At 46.0% G+C, this 15,126-nt stretch overlaps 1 protein-coding gene across 3 annotated transcripts in view; it reads right to left on the bottom strand.

Moving 5' to 3' along the window:
• The window catches only part of PCSK5 (proprotein convertase subtilisin/kexin type 5), a 161,271-nt gene extending 148,155 nt beyond the window's left edge, over positions 1-13,116 (bottom strand). The window contains exon 1 of one of the 3 annotated variants that reach the window (XM_079996045.1): positions 12,525-13,116. In XM_079996045.1, coding sequence (XP_079852171.1) covers positions 12,525-12,725 — 201 coding nt within the window. In that variant the 5' untranslated portion in view covers positions 12,726-13,116. Of the gene's footprint in view, positions 1-6,008; positions 6,031-12,028; positions 12,138-12,524 lie in introns of those variants that run through there. The other 2 variants (XM_079996047.1, XM_079996048.1) reach the window with 2 other exon arrangements.
• Positions 13,117-15,126: the final 2,010 nt, after the last annotated feature.

Genomic DNA, 15,126 nt, shown 5'->3' with positions numbered 1-15,126 from the left:
AACCTTCTGCAATGCAGGAATCTTTTTGCTCAACACGGGACTTGGAACTCAGGACCCTGTGATTAAGTATCTACCTGCTGTACCAACTGAGTGCCAACATGACACGACAGCTTCTTTTCCTAACTATCCAGATATCATCATAAGGAAATGGTGGCGGGAGTTGGGCTCAGCTTTTCAACAGCATTTTTAACTTTAAAAGTTATTTTACCCTCCACTACATCTGCGTAGTTAAATGCCTCAGCTGCTGGCCATGGCAGATCCTAGAGACAAAAATACTAATAATCCTAACTGAGAGACTTTGAAGGATACCTGAACTGAACAGAACACAATTGTATTATTAGTTAAAGGGAAAGTATTTCCATCCCTTTCAACCAATGTTGTCAGAAGTAACATCTGACAGCTCTTCGTGCTTAATACAAGAGCACACATCTAAATAAGCACATTTATATTTTGCAGAACATTGTAAATTTCCCACAATAATCTGCAACAGTGACACAATTAATCTTAACATTAATCTTAATTTAACATTAATCTTGTCAAATCTGGGACAGCGGGGAATGGTGCATGGGCATTAGGAGGGCAGGACAGATTTATATATATATATAAATAAGTAACATAAAATAATTGAATAACTAAGCTCCATGCCCAAGCATGAAGAATAAAGGTTTCCCCCCTTTATTTGAATTCTGCTGCATCTTTTTTTCTAGGAATACAGGTTGAGCATGAGGATGGGGAGAGCAGACCATAAATTATGAGAGAAAGGAGGATTTTTTTGGGAAGGGTGCCCCCCTTCCTGTGTCCCTGCCCATTTGATTTTGTGTATCTGATGGTGTGTTTGGTATGGAGGGAGGAGTGTAAGTAGAATAAATATTCTTATATCTTGAAATATATAAGAAAACCATTCTGCTGTCGTTCTTGGTTATGGTCCTGTGCGTTTGTGACAGTGGGTGAGATTTACTGGTTATGTGTTGCCTGCTTTTTGAACCCAAATCTCCAGCCCTTCCTGGAGATGAGTTAGCAAAGTCTGCTGATGACACCAAGTTGTTCAGGGTAGTTTTTATCAAAAAGAGACTGCAAAGCGCTCCAAAAAGCTCTCTCCAAACTGGTTAAATGAGCCTTAAAATGATAAATCTGATTCAGTGTTAACAAGTGAAAAGTGATGCATGCTGGGACAAAATGTTAGATTACATATACGCTGTTGAGGGCTGACCAAGAACCAAGATCTTAGGGTCATAGCAGAAAGCTCAGTTAGGATGTTGTGGTTAAGATGTTGTGTGCCAGGTTGTGGCAGCAGTAAAATTGGTGAATTATAGTGTAGTGACCGGGACGCAGGTGGTGCTGTGGGTTAAAGCCTCAGCGCCTAGGGCTTGCTGATCGAAAGGTCGGCGGTTCGAATCCCTGCGGCGGGGTGCGCTCCCGCTGCTCGGTCCCAGCGCCTGCCAACCTAGCAGTTCGAAGCACCTCCGGGTGCAAGTAGATAAATAGGGACCGCTTACCAGCGGGAAGGTAAACGGCGTTTCCGTGTGCGGCTCTGGCTCTGGCCAGAGCAGCGATGTCACGCTGGCCACGTGACCCGGAAGTGTCTCCGGACAGCGCTGGCCCCTGGCCTCTTAAGTGAGATGGGCGCACAACCCCAGAGTCTGTCAAGACTGGCCCGTACGGGCAGGGGTACCTTTACCTTTACCTTTACCTAGTGTAGTGACCGTTAGGAAAAGGATTGAAAACAGAAACTGGAAATACCATCATGGCCTTATACAAGACAATGGTGCAGCTGCGCTTGGAATACTGTGTGTAATTCTGGTCACCACGTCTCTTAAAGGATAGCATAATGCTGGGATTTCTTTTAGAAATGGTGGATCATCACCCTACTTTTGTAAAGGTTTGCATGAGAGTTCCTGAATCATTTTCAGGTAAGTGCTTTTCTTTACAGAAATAAAAACATTAGAACTTTGAAAATAATCATGTTATGTTGACATGAATGGACAGAATGAAACAATATCTCTCACTGGCAGCTCCACGTATCTGTGACTTTGCAAATTGGGGGGGAGGTTCTCCGCTGTCTGTAGGACTAGGACCTGGGAGCCACGATTCAAATCCCCACTCAGCCATGAAGTTCACTGGGTGTTACTGTCTTATACTTGCCTAAATTTAAGTCTCACTGTGTTTTCTGTATGAGCTGTTTTGTTATGGCTGGTCACAACTCTCCAAATACCACAAATTGTAAAAAGAACCAAATAAATTTGATCTGAACCAAGTCTTGGCAAGCCATATGTAGCACTAAACACATTGCGTAGGATGCCTGGCCATTAACCCTAATGAGAGCATGCTCTCCATCTTATTGCTATACCTCCATCACTGCCCCCTCTTCAAAAAAGTAGGTAGTGGTTTTTTGTTTACACTTTTAATTATGCCTGGACATTGCAATTCCAAGATAAAAACCAGCAAGAACTGTTAAGTCTCCTTCATACACTTATATACTTTATATTTGCATAACTTTCTGATTTGTAAAAATGATAGTTTCAATTTATTAGAATGCATTGTTTCACTTGGGTTTTCTAATATTATTAGCAGAAGTCTACTTCTGAGAGTTCCACTAAATTAATGCTTTGAATTACTGCTGCACTGATTGTAGCTAGGGGATATTATTAATTAATTAAATGTGTATACCGCCCTATACCCACAGGTCTCTGGGCAGTTCACAAGATTTTTTGATGTGAAGTGAGGGGGCCACAGTATTCGTGAACACCCACTACTTGGTTTTTTTATATTTTTTGTGACTGGTTTTCACAGTGTGTCTTGTTTGTTGCTCCTGCACAATTCCCTCTCACAAACTTCCTCTTCTTGTCTTGGGACTCCAGTCAAACTGGGGTCTTATAGTAAATGTGATATATACTGATATATATAGTCAGTGCTTTTTTTCTTAAAAAAATATATTTAGGGGTACTCTCATTTTGACTCAATAAAATCACCATTTTATAGTTCAAATCAGAAAAAATAAATACAGTAAATGGAAAAAAGTACAAAGATTCACAAAATGTTTAGGCGTATGCGTACCCCTGCGTACCCCCAGAAAAAAACACTGTATATAGTGCTATGTGAAGCTGAGGCTTCAATACTTTGGCCACCTCATGAGAAGAGAAGACTCCCTGGAAAAGACCCTGGTGTTGGGACCGATATTGTCACAATATCGGTCACAATATCGAGTTTGAAAGATGGTTGGAACTATGGAATAACAACATAAAGTTTACGGCTTGTATGGCATTGAGGGAAAATATCTGGAAAATGATGTATAGGTGGTATCATACGCCGGCAAAATTGGCAAAAATGTATAGATTAAAGAATAAAAGTTGCTGGAAGTGTGGAGAAGCAGAAGGCGACCTCTACCATATGTGGTGGTCTTGTAATAAAGTGAAAGTTTTTGGGGAATTAATTTATAACGAACTTAAAAAAATCTTTAAATACACCTTTCCCAAAAAACCTGAAGCCTTCTTGCTGGCAATGCCAGGCAAAGAAATCCAAAAAGAGGACAAAATGCTATTCCTCTATGCCACCACAGCCGCAAGAACCATGTTGGCGCAAAACTGGAAATCGGAAATAATACCTAGCATAAGTGACTGGAAAGTAAAAATGGTAAACTATGCTGAACTTGCTAGATTAACAGACAGAATACGAGATCATGATGAACAGAAATTTCAAAAAAATTGGAGTAAATATTGGAAATATATTGGAAATGAATTCTAGAAAGCACTGGCGGTTTTAGGATTAACACTTACAGAGAAAAATTAATATTTAAGATTAAAAAGAAAATACGTGATCGTGGAATTTATTTGATACTTACCAAAAGGGTGGAAGGGAGTCCAAGGCTCTTAAATAGAGCCCAAATATAGAGAATTTTATGTTGGTGTTTTTGTTTTTGTTTGTGTTTTGTATAAAAGGGGAGAGAATATATTGTATTATGTAAATTATTTAGAATTAATATGTTTATTAATAAGTGTATTTTGTTTTTTTGTTTTTTTCGATGTGTGTGATTGTATATCTTGAATAAAAATGTATTAAAAAAAAAAAAAGACCCTGATGTTGGGAAAGATGGAGGGCGCAAGGAGAAGGGGACAACAGAGGACGAGATGGTTGGACAGTGTTCTTGAAGCTACCAGCATGAGTTTGACCAAACTGCGGGAGGCAGTGGAAGACAGGAGTGCCTGGCGTGCTCTGGTCCATGGGGTCACGAAGAGTCGGACACGACTAAATGACTCAACAACATAGTGCTATGTAGGTCAGTAGATTTGGCTATGTGATGTCACAGAGGCAATTCAGAATGAAGGCAGAAAGCACTGCCTTCGCTCTGAAGAAGCGCCAGGAAGGAAGCCAGGAAGCAAACAGTTTCATATCTGAAAACGTTTTACAGTCCTGAAATTTGCTGAAGAGTGAGGTAGTTTTCAGGGAGCAAAAAGGTTTCTGCAGTGTGCCTATTTCAGTTAAGCATAACCTTAAATGTTGGAGTAGTATTTTTCAACATTTGACCATATTTTAATAGTATTTGACAGGTTAACTGACTAAATATTTTCGATTAGTGAAATAGTCAACTACTACTTCTCTCAAAATTAATTTAGTATCAATATTAACAGTTTTCTCAAGAACTGGTTTGTAAGATCTGACTCTTGTCTTCTCTTTTAAAAAAATATATCCTGTTACTCATAAGTTCTGAAGAATATCCTCATTCACTCAAGTTTTCTATTCCTTTGGGCCTTTGGCCCAAAACTTCATCATATTAAAATCAACATTTTAAGCCTTCCATTGACTTTCAAGAGTTCAAGGTTAATGTTTGTCTTTGCTAATCCTCAAATGAGGCCCCAATTCTATGCACACTTATCTAAGAGTAAGCCCCATTGAATTACTGTTTTGTTTGTGTAGGAGTATGAAAACTTTCAAGTTAAACAGTAACCTTGATTAGGCAGAACTGCAAGAAAATTTACAGAGAGAGAAAAAAATTGTTCCAGATTTATTTCCTCCCTGCCCCCTTTATGTATGATGGTTGTAAGGCGGGGTCCTCAAACTTTTTAAACAGGAGGTCGGTTCACTGTCCCTCAGACGCTGTTGGGGGGAAGGACTATAGTTTGAAAAAAATATGAATGGTCAGTGCTCAAACATATATATACTGCAACATTATTAAAAATCCACCATAATAAATAGGCTTTAGATTTTGATGCCAGACTGTCACCCTGGTTCTGCCCCACTCCACCCTTTTAAAATTTACTAAGAATTTCACTCAAAGAACTTCTCCCTAAATGAGCATAGGGAAGAAGTGTGAAGTTAATGCAGAGACTGGGAACCACGCAGCCCATTCCTTCTGGGTTGAATTTACTTCCAAAGGCACACAGCTAAGGACCCAGTTCTAAAGCCCTGAGCATGCCCTCTTGCACTCCAGAGACAGGAGCCGTTTTCTCACGAGTAACCCTATTCAAAAGAGAAGGAGCAGCTCAAGAGGCTGGGGAATTGTGGATTGCAACTTGGACCTGTTTGTACTACAGTGGTGCCTCGCAAGACGAAAATAATCCGTTCCGCAAGTCTCTTCATCTAGTGGTTTTTTCGTCTTGCGAAGCATCCCTATTAGTGCTTCAGCGGATTAGCGCTATTAGCGGCTTAGAAAAAGGGGGGAAAGGGGGGAAACTCGCAAGACTCGCAAGACATTTTTGTCTTGCGAAGCAAGCCCATAGGGAAATTCGTCTTGCAAAGCGCCTCGAAAAACGGAAAACCCTTTCGTCTAGTGGGTTTTTCATCTTGCGAGGCATTCGTCTTGCGGGGCACCATTGTACTGCAGTTCCCTAACCAAGGAGCCACCCTTCATTACGGGGAAGCCTCTTTTTAAAAATCCCGATATCGGAGATCTCTTGGCAAAAGAGATATCGGAGATCTCTTGGCAAACGAGACAAGACCACTGAGCCTTTCTGCCTCCTGGGTGGGAACTGAGGAGAGGAGAGCAACAAAAAATAAACAGCTGCAAAGCCCACCTTGGCGGGTCAGTTTCTTGAATGGGGAAATCAACAAAAAGACGGGCCTGACTTGCGGCCCCCTCGCACCACCCCATGGAAACCGATAGAGGTGTTTGCCCCTGACTTCAAGCGGGACATGTGCGCTGTGTGAAATCCGTGTGTGCCAAGAGGCGGCGGCGGCGAGGCAGCGCACGACCGGGAAGAGGCGACCAAGAGACAGGGGGGGAGACAGAATGAGGGACTGGGGAATGAGCTTGAGGCAGAGCCTGAGCCTGAGCTAAACCTGGTGTGGCGTTTCAGCCTTGGGCTTGAGGACCTCGCCACCCGCTCAGTCAGTCCCTGCGCCGCGCTGAGGTAAACCCGGTGTGGCGTTTCAACCTCAGACTTTGCGGTGGGTTCTGAAATGGCCAGGCAGGCTGGATTTAGGACCCTGGGGGCTGGATATGGCCCGTGAGCCATAGTTTGAGGACCCGTTGTAAGGTGTCTGCTTGAGGGGGGGGGATTCAAAGAACTAGTCAGAAAATGTGGTAAACGGAATAAGATGAATATAATTTCTTTTACAAATTCACATAGAAAAGTGAATATGAACAAGAATAGTTTGCTACCTCTTAAGAATTCTTGACAGGGCTACTACTGCCTTTCTGACCTCTTACCTCATGTCCTAAAAGTAAACCTGCTAAGGTAAACTAGTTTGTTACCTGTTAAGAATTGCTGACAATATAATCACTGCCTTTCTGACCTCTTACTTATTGTCCTAAAAGTAAACCAATTAAACAATCTCCCTGGGAGTATTTGCTATTTTTTGGAATACAAAGGACAGCAAAAAAACAGAGACCTTGGATTCTTAGGTAATGGCAGATATATGTAACCCTGCATCCATTGAACTATAGATTAGAGCAATACTTAGTCATCTTTCACCTCTGTTAAGTTAATAATATTAATACCATTTTAATACCAATTTTGTTTATTATACTAGTATATGACCATTCTGTCCAATGAAGTGTTCCAAATTAAATTGCTTGCATAATTGAATGGCAGCTTGTCATATAAAATCTTTAACATGTGAGATAATTCAGTGCAGCAATATTAATCAAAATCTGAGATGTAGAAGGGTTGGGGTTTTTTCGTTTGTTTTTTTCCCGTTTTTTTTTTTTAAGTGATCTGCCCTGGAACAACCCCACAGGAGAAAATAACAGTGGTTACCTAGACCTCATTGCTGGTTGTGAAGGGGCCCCCAGATCTGTTCAAGCTTCAGGGTCCCAAAAATATAGGTCCGCCACTGCCTGAGGATCTCTCCCAGCACCTTCACATAGATGTTAAAAAGCATGTGGGAGAGGGCAGAGCCACGAGGCTCCCTACAAGTGATTGCCCAGGGGTCCGAACACTCATCCCCCAACACCACTTTCTGGACACGGCCCAGGAGGAAGGAGCTGTACAGCAGTGCCCCCAGCTCCAAACTCCTGTAAACAGTCCAGAAGGATGTCATGGTCATTGGTATCAAAAGCCGCTCAGAGTTCCAGCAGAACCAGGAAACAGTTTTCACCTCTGTCCCTAGCCCGCCAGAGATCATTGACCAGCTTGACCAAGACGGTTTCAGTCCTATGATGGGGCCTGAATCCTGATTGGAAGGGGTCCAAATGGTCCACATCCTCCAGATAATCCTGGAGTTGTTCAATGACCACCCACTCAATCACTTACATTTCCCAGAGTTACGGTACTTTTGAAAGAAGTTGTGAAGTCTACTTCTTTCTTATAGAAAGGTGATAATTAAATTCTGCTAATACCTAGAGATTAATCTTTACAATAAGTACTAAAAGATCAGGATGTTTGTTTGCACCTGCGAGGCTCACATATAGTTCATTGATGGGTATATCTTATAGTAAAGCAATGCTAGCTGGACCAATGCCATGATCTGTACTAATCAACAATGTAAAAATCCACACTAGCACATCATTACAACACTGTAATGGTTGGGAATATGTTTTGCATGCAGGAGAGCCAAGGTTCATCTCCACTTGAAAAATTCACAAGTAACATAGCTAGGAAAGAAACACTCTCTGCCAGAGACCTCAGAGAGCTTCTACCAATTAGAGGAGGCAGCCCTGTAGTAGATGGGGAAATGGTTTGACTAAGCATAACGTAGCTTGAGAGACGGCCTTCTCCCTATCCATTGCCCAGGAATGGAAGATTTGAGACCAGGCAATAATTGGCCACATTGGTTGGTGTTTTGTTTCTTTAAGGGGCTCAGGGAAGATACCCTCACAGAGGGAAACATTCACCACCCCACAGAGCCCATTGCCCAACCCGCCTGGCTCGCTTTTATGAGTCATGATTGGTAAGGATCAAGGAGACAGGTGGTTGCTTTCACTCGTCCAAGCAGCCTGTCCACAACCTCGGAAATAACAGGTTGAAACTGATCTCACATAACCTGACTAGACAGAGCTATGGAACTCTCCAATAGTGGAGACTATCTCTTTCTGAATCTGAGGAATCTGTTCTCCTTGTAGACTTGTCCAATATTTATCCTCCCCAAGTTGAAGCTTAACTAGTATTTTATTAATACTACTGGTGTGTGGCATTATTACATATAAGCAATCTCATGACACCTATTCACTGTATTGCTTGAGTAACCTAACAATAGTACTATGTGTACATGCAATATATAATTCACGCCTATATAAGTCTTTACTGAGCCATGGAACATGAGAAAATAATAATCTGGGATTTTAAAAAAATCTAATCAAAGGGGTATTCTGTTATCTATCTATCATCTATCTATCTATCTCTATATCTATCTATCTATCTATTTAACATATTGCTATGCTTCAACTATAAGGGACGCAGGTGGCGCTGTGGGTTAAAGCCTCAGCGCCTAGGACTTGCCGATCGAAAGGTCGGCGGTTCGAATCCCTGCGGCGGGGTGCGCTCCCGCTGCTCGGTCCCAGTGCCTGCCAACCTAGCAGTTCGAAAGCACCTCCGGGTGCAAGTAGATAAATAGGGACCGCTTACCAGCGGGAAGGTAAACGGCGTTTCCGTGTGCGGCTCTGGCTCGCCAGAGCAGCGATGTCACACTGGCCACGTGACCCGGAAGTGTCTTCGGACAGCGCTGGCCCCTGGCCTCTTAAGTGAGATGGGCGCACAACCCCAGAGTCTGTCAAGACTGGCCCGTACGGGCAGGGGTACCTTTACCTTTATGCTTCAACTATAGAAACAGAAGTAAGAATAACCAATACCAAAATACAGGAAGAGTTTAGAATTGTCAGTGTTATTACACAAAATGCTGCTTCTAGTCAAGATCAGCATAGAATGACACTTCAGTATTTGCATTATTGTGCTCATTGATCTAACAGTTTTTATTATCTGACTGAGCACCAACAGGTAGACTGTAGATCAGTCCCTTTTGACTGTATTTTAGTGTATACAGCTTCAGTAGCTGAAATGAACTTTTATTATGCAAAGATTTCTACACTGCCTGTGCAGTAACACTTTATTTTCATAGAAGATCGAGAGAAAGCTCTTCAAATTAAGGGCCATAATAAACTACTTTTTGAAACTTTCACTGTAATCATACAGTATGTGTGAACTGATTTTATGACACAACAAAAATGGACAAGTGTTACTGTCCTCTAATCTGAGCTACTTGGTAGGGGAGAGGTTGATAGTATGATAGCTCAGGTGTATTTTATGGGTTCTTACAGCATAAAGATCTGTATTGTATAGGTTGAAACTGGTGCCCTAGACTTCTGCATTTGTGTAATAAATATGTTAACCAGAAGGAAACACTATCCTGTACTGGGGTCATAAAGAATAAGTGCAAAACTCTATTGTGTGTTATTTTAACCATGCTATCCATGGCTTATGCTCTGGGTTGCATGCTTCACACCTTAGCTGGCTAAGTGCCATGAAATGTGTGATGTGTTATCACGGAGACTTTGTCAGTAATGAGAATCTATTTTTCCATCTTGTCTAGAATGACAGTTTAGCAGCAGGGTATTTTCTAAGTGTTACTGCATGCAGCAGGTGTTTCCTTACTGAGTGACTGCATTTGTCTGGGTCCAAGTATTTTCTCATTGCCTTTTTCTTTTTTGGCAGGGGGATGTAGCTAGTTCCAGGTGTTTGCTAACCAAACATCTGTGGATTCTGCAAATTCCAGGTGTTTCCTATACGAGTAAATTTAAATCAAGTCAGATAAGTGGAAGCCCACTTTAATTCAAACATTAGACATCTCCCAAACATCTGCATTAAAGAACCTGCCAACCGCATATATGGAATGAAAAGTCAGTAGAAATACCACTGAAGCTTAAGTACTTTTCTAAAGCACTTTGAAAGTTACATAGTGTTCCTCAAAACGTTTCTTGAAGACTTGAACATTTCTTCTACAAAGCTGAACACCTACACCTCCTCTTGCATAATGGTTTCAGCACTCCCTGGATTTTAGCAGGACAGCTGAATTTTTAGCCACCCTCTAGATGCTCCTGACAGTCAATTAGTTGGGCATGTCATGTCAATTGGCATTCATTGTTCCCATTATTTCCAATGGTCATGGGGTCACCAACCTTTTTGAGCTCATGGACACATATGCAAACCAGAGAAACTTGCTGCGAGCAGCAGAAACACAACCAAGCACACATCGCAACGTATTATATTGGATACAACAGAATTTTAATTTCAAGCCTAATTTCAAGTGGAGGGAGGGGATGCCGTGAGGACCAGGGAAAGCTTTTTGTAGGGATATGTGCAACCATGGGTGCCCAGCTGGCGACTCCCTCAGTGGGCCTTCAGACAGCCTCCACTGTTTTCAGTGTGTATTCTTGTCATTCATTTTCCTATGTCCCCTCAACAAAGGTCAGTGGTCAGCACAAGGCATCATGCAGTAGCAAAGCCTCTGTAACTTTCCCCATCATTCAGCTTAAAAAATAAATCAACATGATTAAGTCTTTACCCACTACTGTACCAGAACTTTGTTTAATTAAGTGGGGGGGGGGGCTTGAGATTCTAGCACAATTGAAGTTTCAGCATCAGATCCGGAAGCCTGTGTCCTAATTGCAGAAGAGTGGAGTTGATGGAGTAGGGTTCGCTTACTCCATTTCTGTTCAAAGGTATTCCTAATTATACTTCCCAAATGCGGGGGGGGGGGGATCCATAGTAGTGAAAAGTTCCAGGACTGATGCCTAATGGTACAAATGTGATCCTGTCTCCCGCCGCCCCCGCCCCTTCTCTGTTATGCTGGCTGAAGCCGAGGCGAAATCTTGGCCCATCTATGAGGAGGGACACACACCATCTGCTTGTTAAAATGTTGATTTCCATTTGCTGTGCTCAAAGTCCACTGCACAAAGAGCAAGGGAGAGCTCAGGACACGGGGACGGGCCAGGCTGTAAACTGCGAGAGCTTCGACTTCTAGCTGCTTGAGGGCGGGGGGGGGAGAGCTGCCCCCCCCCCAGCAGCAGAATGAAAACCCGGAGAGAAGCCGAGCAAGCATCCGGGCAGATGCATCAAATTCCTGCTTTCTGACTCAGGCGCCGGAGCCCCACCAGCTCCAGCCCTTCGGGGCGCGGGGAGGATTCCAGGGGAACCGAGAAATCCACCTGGCCGGCAGCGCAGCGCGGCTCCTTCTCCCCTCGCGGCGCCCTTGGTTTTCGTCCCAGCTTTCGGCGCGAGTGTCGCCCTTTTACGATCGCCGAAGGGACACAAACCAAACCGGCGCCTCCTCCTCCTCCTCAGCCCTCCACTTCCCCCTCCTCGGAGCTTTAAAGCCGCCCGGGAGCCATTCCTTCCGATTAACGCCCAGCCCTATTCGCACGTCTTCAGCAAGCAGCCTGGAGGCAAAGCCCCACCGGAAAGGTGTGCGAGATTCAAACGCAGGCAGAGCCTGGCGGAGCTGCGTGCTCCGGGCGGCGGGGGAGTTCTGGAGCGGCTTAAATCATAGCCGAAGCCCAAGAGTGAGCAAATCCACGGGCTTGTCTTCCGGGCCGGGCGCGAGCCTCGGCAGCAGCGGAGGAGGGAGGGAGGGAGAGTCGGCGTCGCCCCCCCCCCTTTACCTCTTCAACACAGGAAGTTTGGGAACGGCTGCTGAGCGGCTTTGCTCCTTCCCGGTTTTCAGAAGCTGCCGAGCAGCGCCCCATGGCAGCCCCGGGGCGAAGGAAGATGCCCCCGCGCCCCCGTCGGAAGGCGCTTTCGCCCCGCCGCCCTCCCAGCCTCCTCGCAGTCCTCCCTCCGCAGCCGCTCCGCTTCCCCCCCAGCCCGCCTCTCCCCTTCCCAAATCGGCCTGTCCGCAGCCCCCGAAACACTTCCCTCCGAGACCGCGAGTTGCTCCTCGAGAACTCGGGGGCGCGCGCGCACGAGGAGGGGAGACCTGGCCAGACCTCTACCTGCCCTTTGCGCCGCCGGAGATGCCGGCGGAGGGGCGTCCGCTTCCTGGCCTTTCCCCGCCGGCAGATGTGCGCCTGCCTGGCCGCCGCCTCCCCCCCCTCCCCGCCCGGCGGGACGCGAAGCCGTGGGGCGAGCGCGGGGGACCTTGGGCCGGCGGAGGGTTACCTGTCCTATATTGATGTAGCCGTACTTGCTAGCTATCCTGTTGGCTTCTTGGTTCCCGCCGGTTATCCGCACCGCCCAGTGGTTGGTGTAGAGGCGAGTCCTGCAGGCGGGGAGCAAGAAGCCCAGCCAGAGGGTCAGCAGGCACAGCAGGTCCGCTCCGCTCCGGACGCCGCAGCAGCGCCAGCCGCTCTTCCAGCCCATCTCGGCGGCCAGGCGGGCGCGCGAAAAGACCTCCCCGACTGCGCGCTGCTCTTCCGAAAGAAACTTCTCTCGCCTCCTTCCTCGGCTCTTTCCGGGCTTCCCCGCTCACCTCCGGGCACCTTCGCCCGCCCGCCCGCCCGCCCGCCGCGGGAACCGAGAGGGACCTCGGGAAGGAAGCCAGCCAGAACTTGGACTCAGCGCCTGGGCGCTCCCGAGGGGCTTCGCTGGCCCAGCGCCGCAGCCCCAGGCGCCTCCACGTTGCCCAGTTCTCCTCCAGGCGCTGAAAGTTGGGTTGTTTCTCAAGAAAACGCCGAGCCTCCCGTCCCACTTTCTGCAGCTCGCGTCCTTTGCCTTGCGCCACGAGAGTCTCGGGGGAGAAGGGAGGGAGGGAGAGAGGGGGCTGCCTCTTTCTCGCGCTTCTCGGGGGCTTCTCCTTCCCGGTCTCCTCCTCACTTGTGCAGAGTCGCAGCAGCAGCAGTGTGTGTGTGTCTTGGCAGCCGAGCGCCCCAGCTCAGCCAGGCTCGGTCGCCTCCCTCTTTCCCCCTCCTCCTCCTCCTCCTCCTCCTCCTCCTCGCCGCCCTCCCGGTTCTGGAAGGGGAACGCGGAGAGCGAGTGGAAATGGCAGCAGCAGCAGCAGCAGCCGCCTTCTCCGCATATAAGAGCTGCTGCTCGATTCCCCTCCCGTCCGATGCCCGCCGTCTCTCCGTCTCGCTCGCTCTCCTCCGCGCGCACGCCTGGTCCTAGCGCTTCCCGATTCTGACTCGACTGGGGAGGGAGGGGAGTCGCTTTTTCAAAAAGAGTACAGCCCGTGGTGCGTTTTTGGACAGACAGAGAGGAACGTATAAGAAATACAGTGTACTAGTATTTTAAAATGCGGGCAACCGCGCAGGGCCGCGAGAGCGAGAATCCACGCAGCAGCAGCAGCAGCAGCAGAACTCACTGAAAGACCCCTGAAAGTCCCAAGCGGGGAGCATGTGCTTCAGTTTCACAGAACTCTTCCTGGAGCATGGTTTAAAAAACAACAGGGGGGGGGGGAGAGATGTAGTTAAAACAAAAGCAAAATGTTCTTAGACAGGGTGAAGAGCTGAGTCTGCAGTAAGGCATAGTCTTCAAATGATGATGTTTCTTTCCGGAAGCTTTTGGCACCGTCAGGCTGAGTAGTTCTTCCAGACACATGTTTATTGTGGGACTGGTGTTCCTCATACAAACAAGTTTAAAAGCAACACGCTAAACTATTGCCAGCTACCCATTTGCTATATCTCAATGACCCATTTACAGTGAAGCTCCCATCTGGAAGTTTCTTACTGAGTTTCTTATGCCCACTATATGGGCGTAGCCAGGGTTTTTGTTGGGGGGGAAGAACCTCATTTGGGGGGCAGATTTGGCTATGCCCGTGGCCCCCTACAAAGCTCTTATGGTAGGGGAAGGCCCTTGAAGATATAAAAGCCAGCCATTTGTTGGATCTGTTTCTAGCACTAATTGGAGTACACAAGCCACTGAATACCAGTGCATAATAGTAGAGGTAAAACCAGTTATTTGTTAATTTGGTGATTAGATTGGCACATTAATGATAGTTTTAAAACATGAATTTGTGTTGAATTGTGAATTTTATAGAAGCTTTATAAACTTCTGTGTTTCAGCTGAGCAAACACGGGAAATGGCATGGCGGAAGATTTAAGGTTACTTCAAAGCAATCACCAAAGGTTTTAGTTAGTTAAGAAAGTTAATGATTAGACAGAATCATTAACATCTTCAGTTTTTGTACACCAGTTTCATCATACCCAAGGCTCATCAACAGTGTCACCAGATCAGAAGCAATCCAAAAGCAGTTCAAAAGGAACAGACCATGATTAGTTGTTATGAGGACAAGCTGGTAAGACCCCTCAGGCTCTTGCAATCTTCCCTCCTCTTCACACAAAAAGGAAATGGAAGGTTTCCATTCCTGGTTGCTTGAAACCAGAGTTTCTCAGGTTGTAGGTCAGGTGGGCTTCAATACTGCACCCCTGCCCCAGCCACACCTTAGCCATTTGGTTGGGCTACTGCCAGCAACAGCTCTCTACATATGCAGTGCTTAGACAGGGTTGAGGCAACTTGAGCGTGAAGCTGTGGCATAGAAAACTGGAGGAAGAAGAGAAGAAAGGAAATGGATAATGGAAATCCAGAATGGCCATGGGAATGTGAGTGCAGATGAATGGAGAAGTGAAAGGGGTGAACAAACTGAGGGAGAGGAAATGGAGTGTCCAGGGCTGCACACCTGCCCCTTCTACTTCAGATATACCTATCTGCACCCCAGCACTTGGCTCGTCCCTCCTTCTCACCCAGCCTCCCACACAACAAGGAAGCATCTCATTCCTTTTTTGAGGACAGGACAGGTCCAAGATATTTTGCTGCCCGATGAAAA

This window comes from Podarcis cretensis (genome assembly GCF_951804945.1).
Source record: "Podarcis cretensis genome assembly, chromosome: 11".
NCBI classification, from domain to species: domain Eukaryota; kingdom Metazoa; phylum Chordata; class Lepidosauria; order Squamata; family Lacertidae; genus Podarcis; species Podarcis cretensis.
The sequence above is the reverse complement of the archived record's forward strand: the minus strand, read 5'-3'. Positions and strand labels throughout refer to the sequence as shown.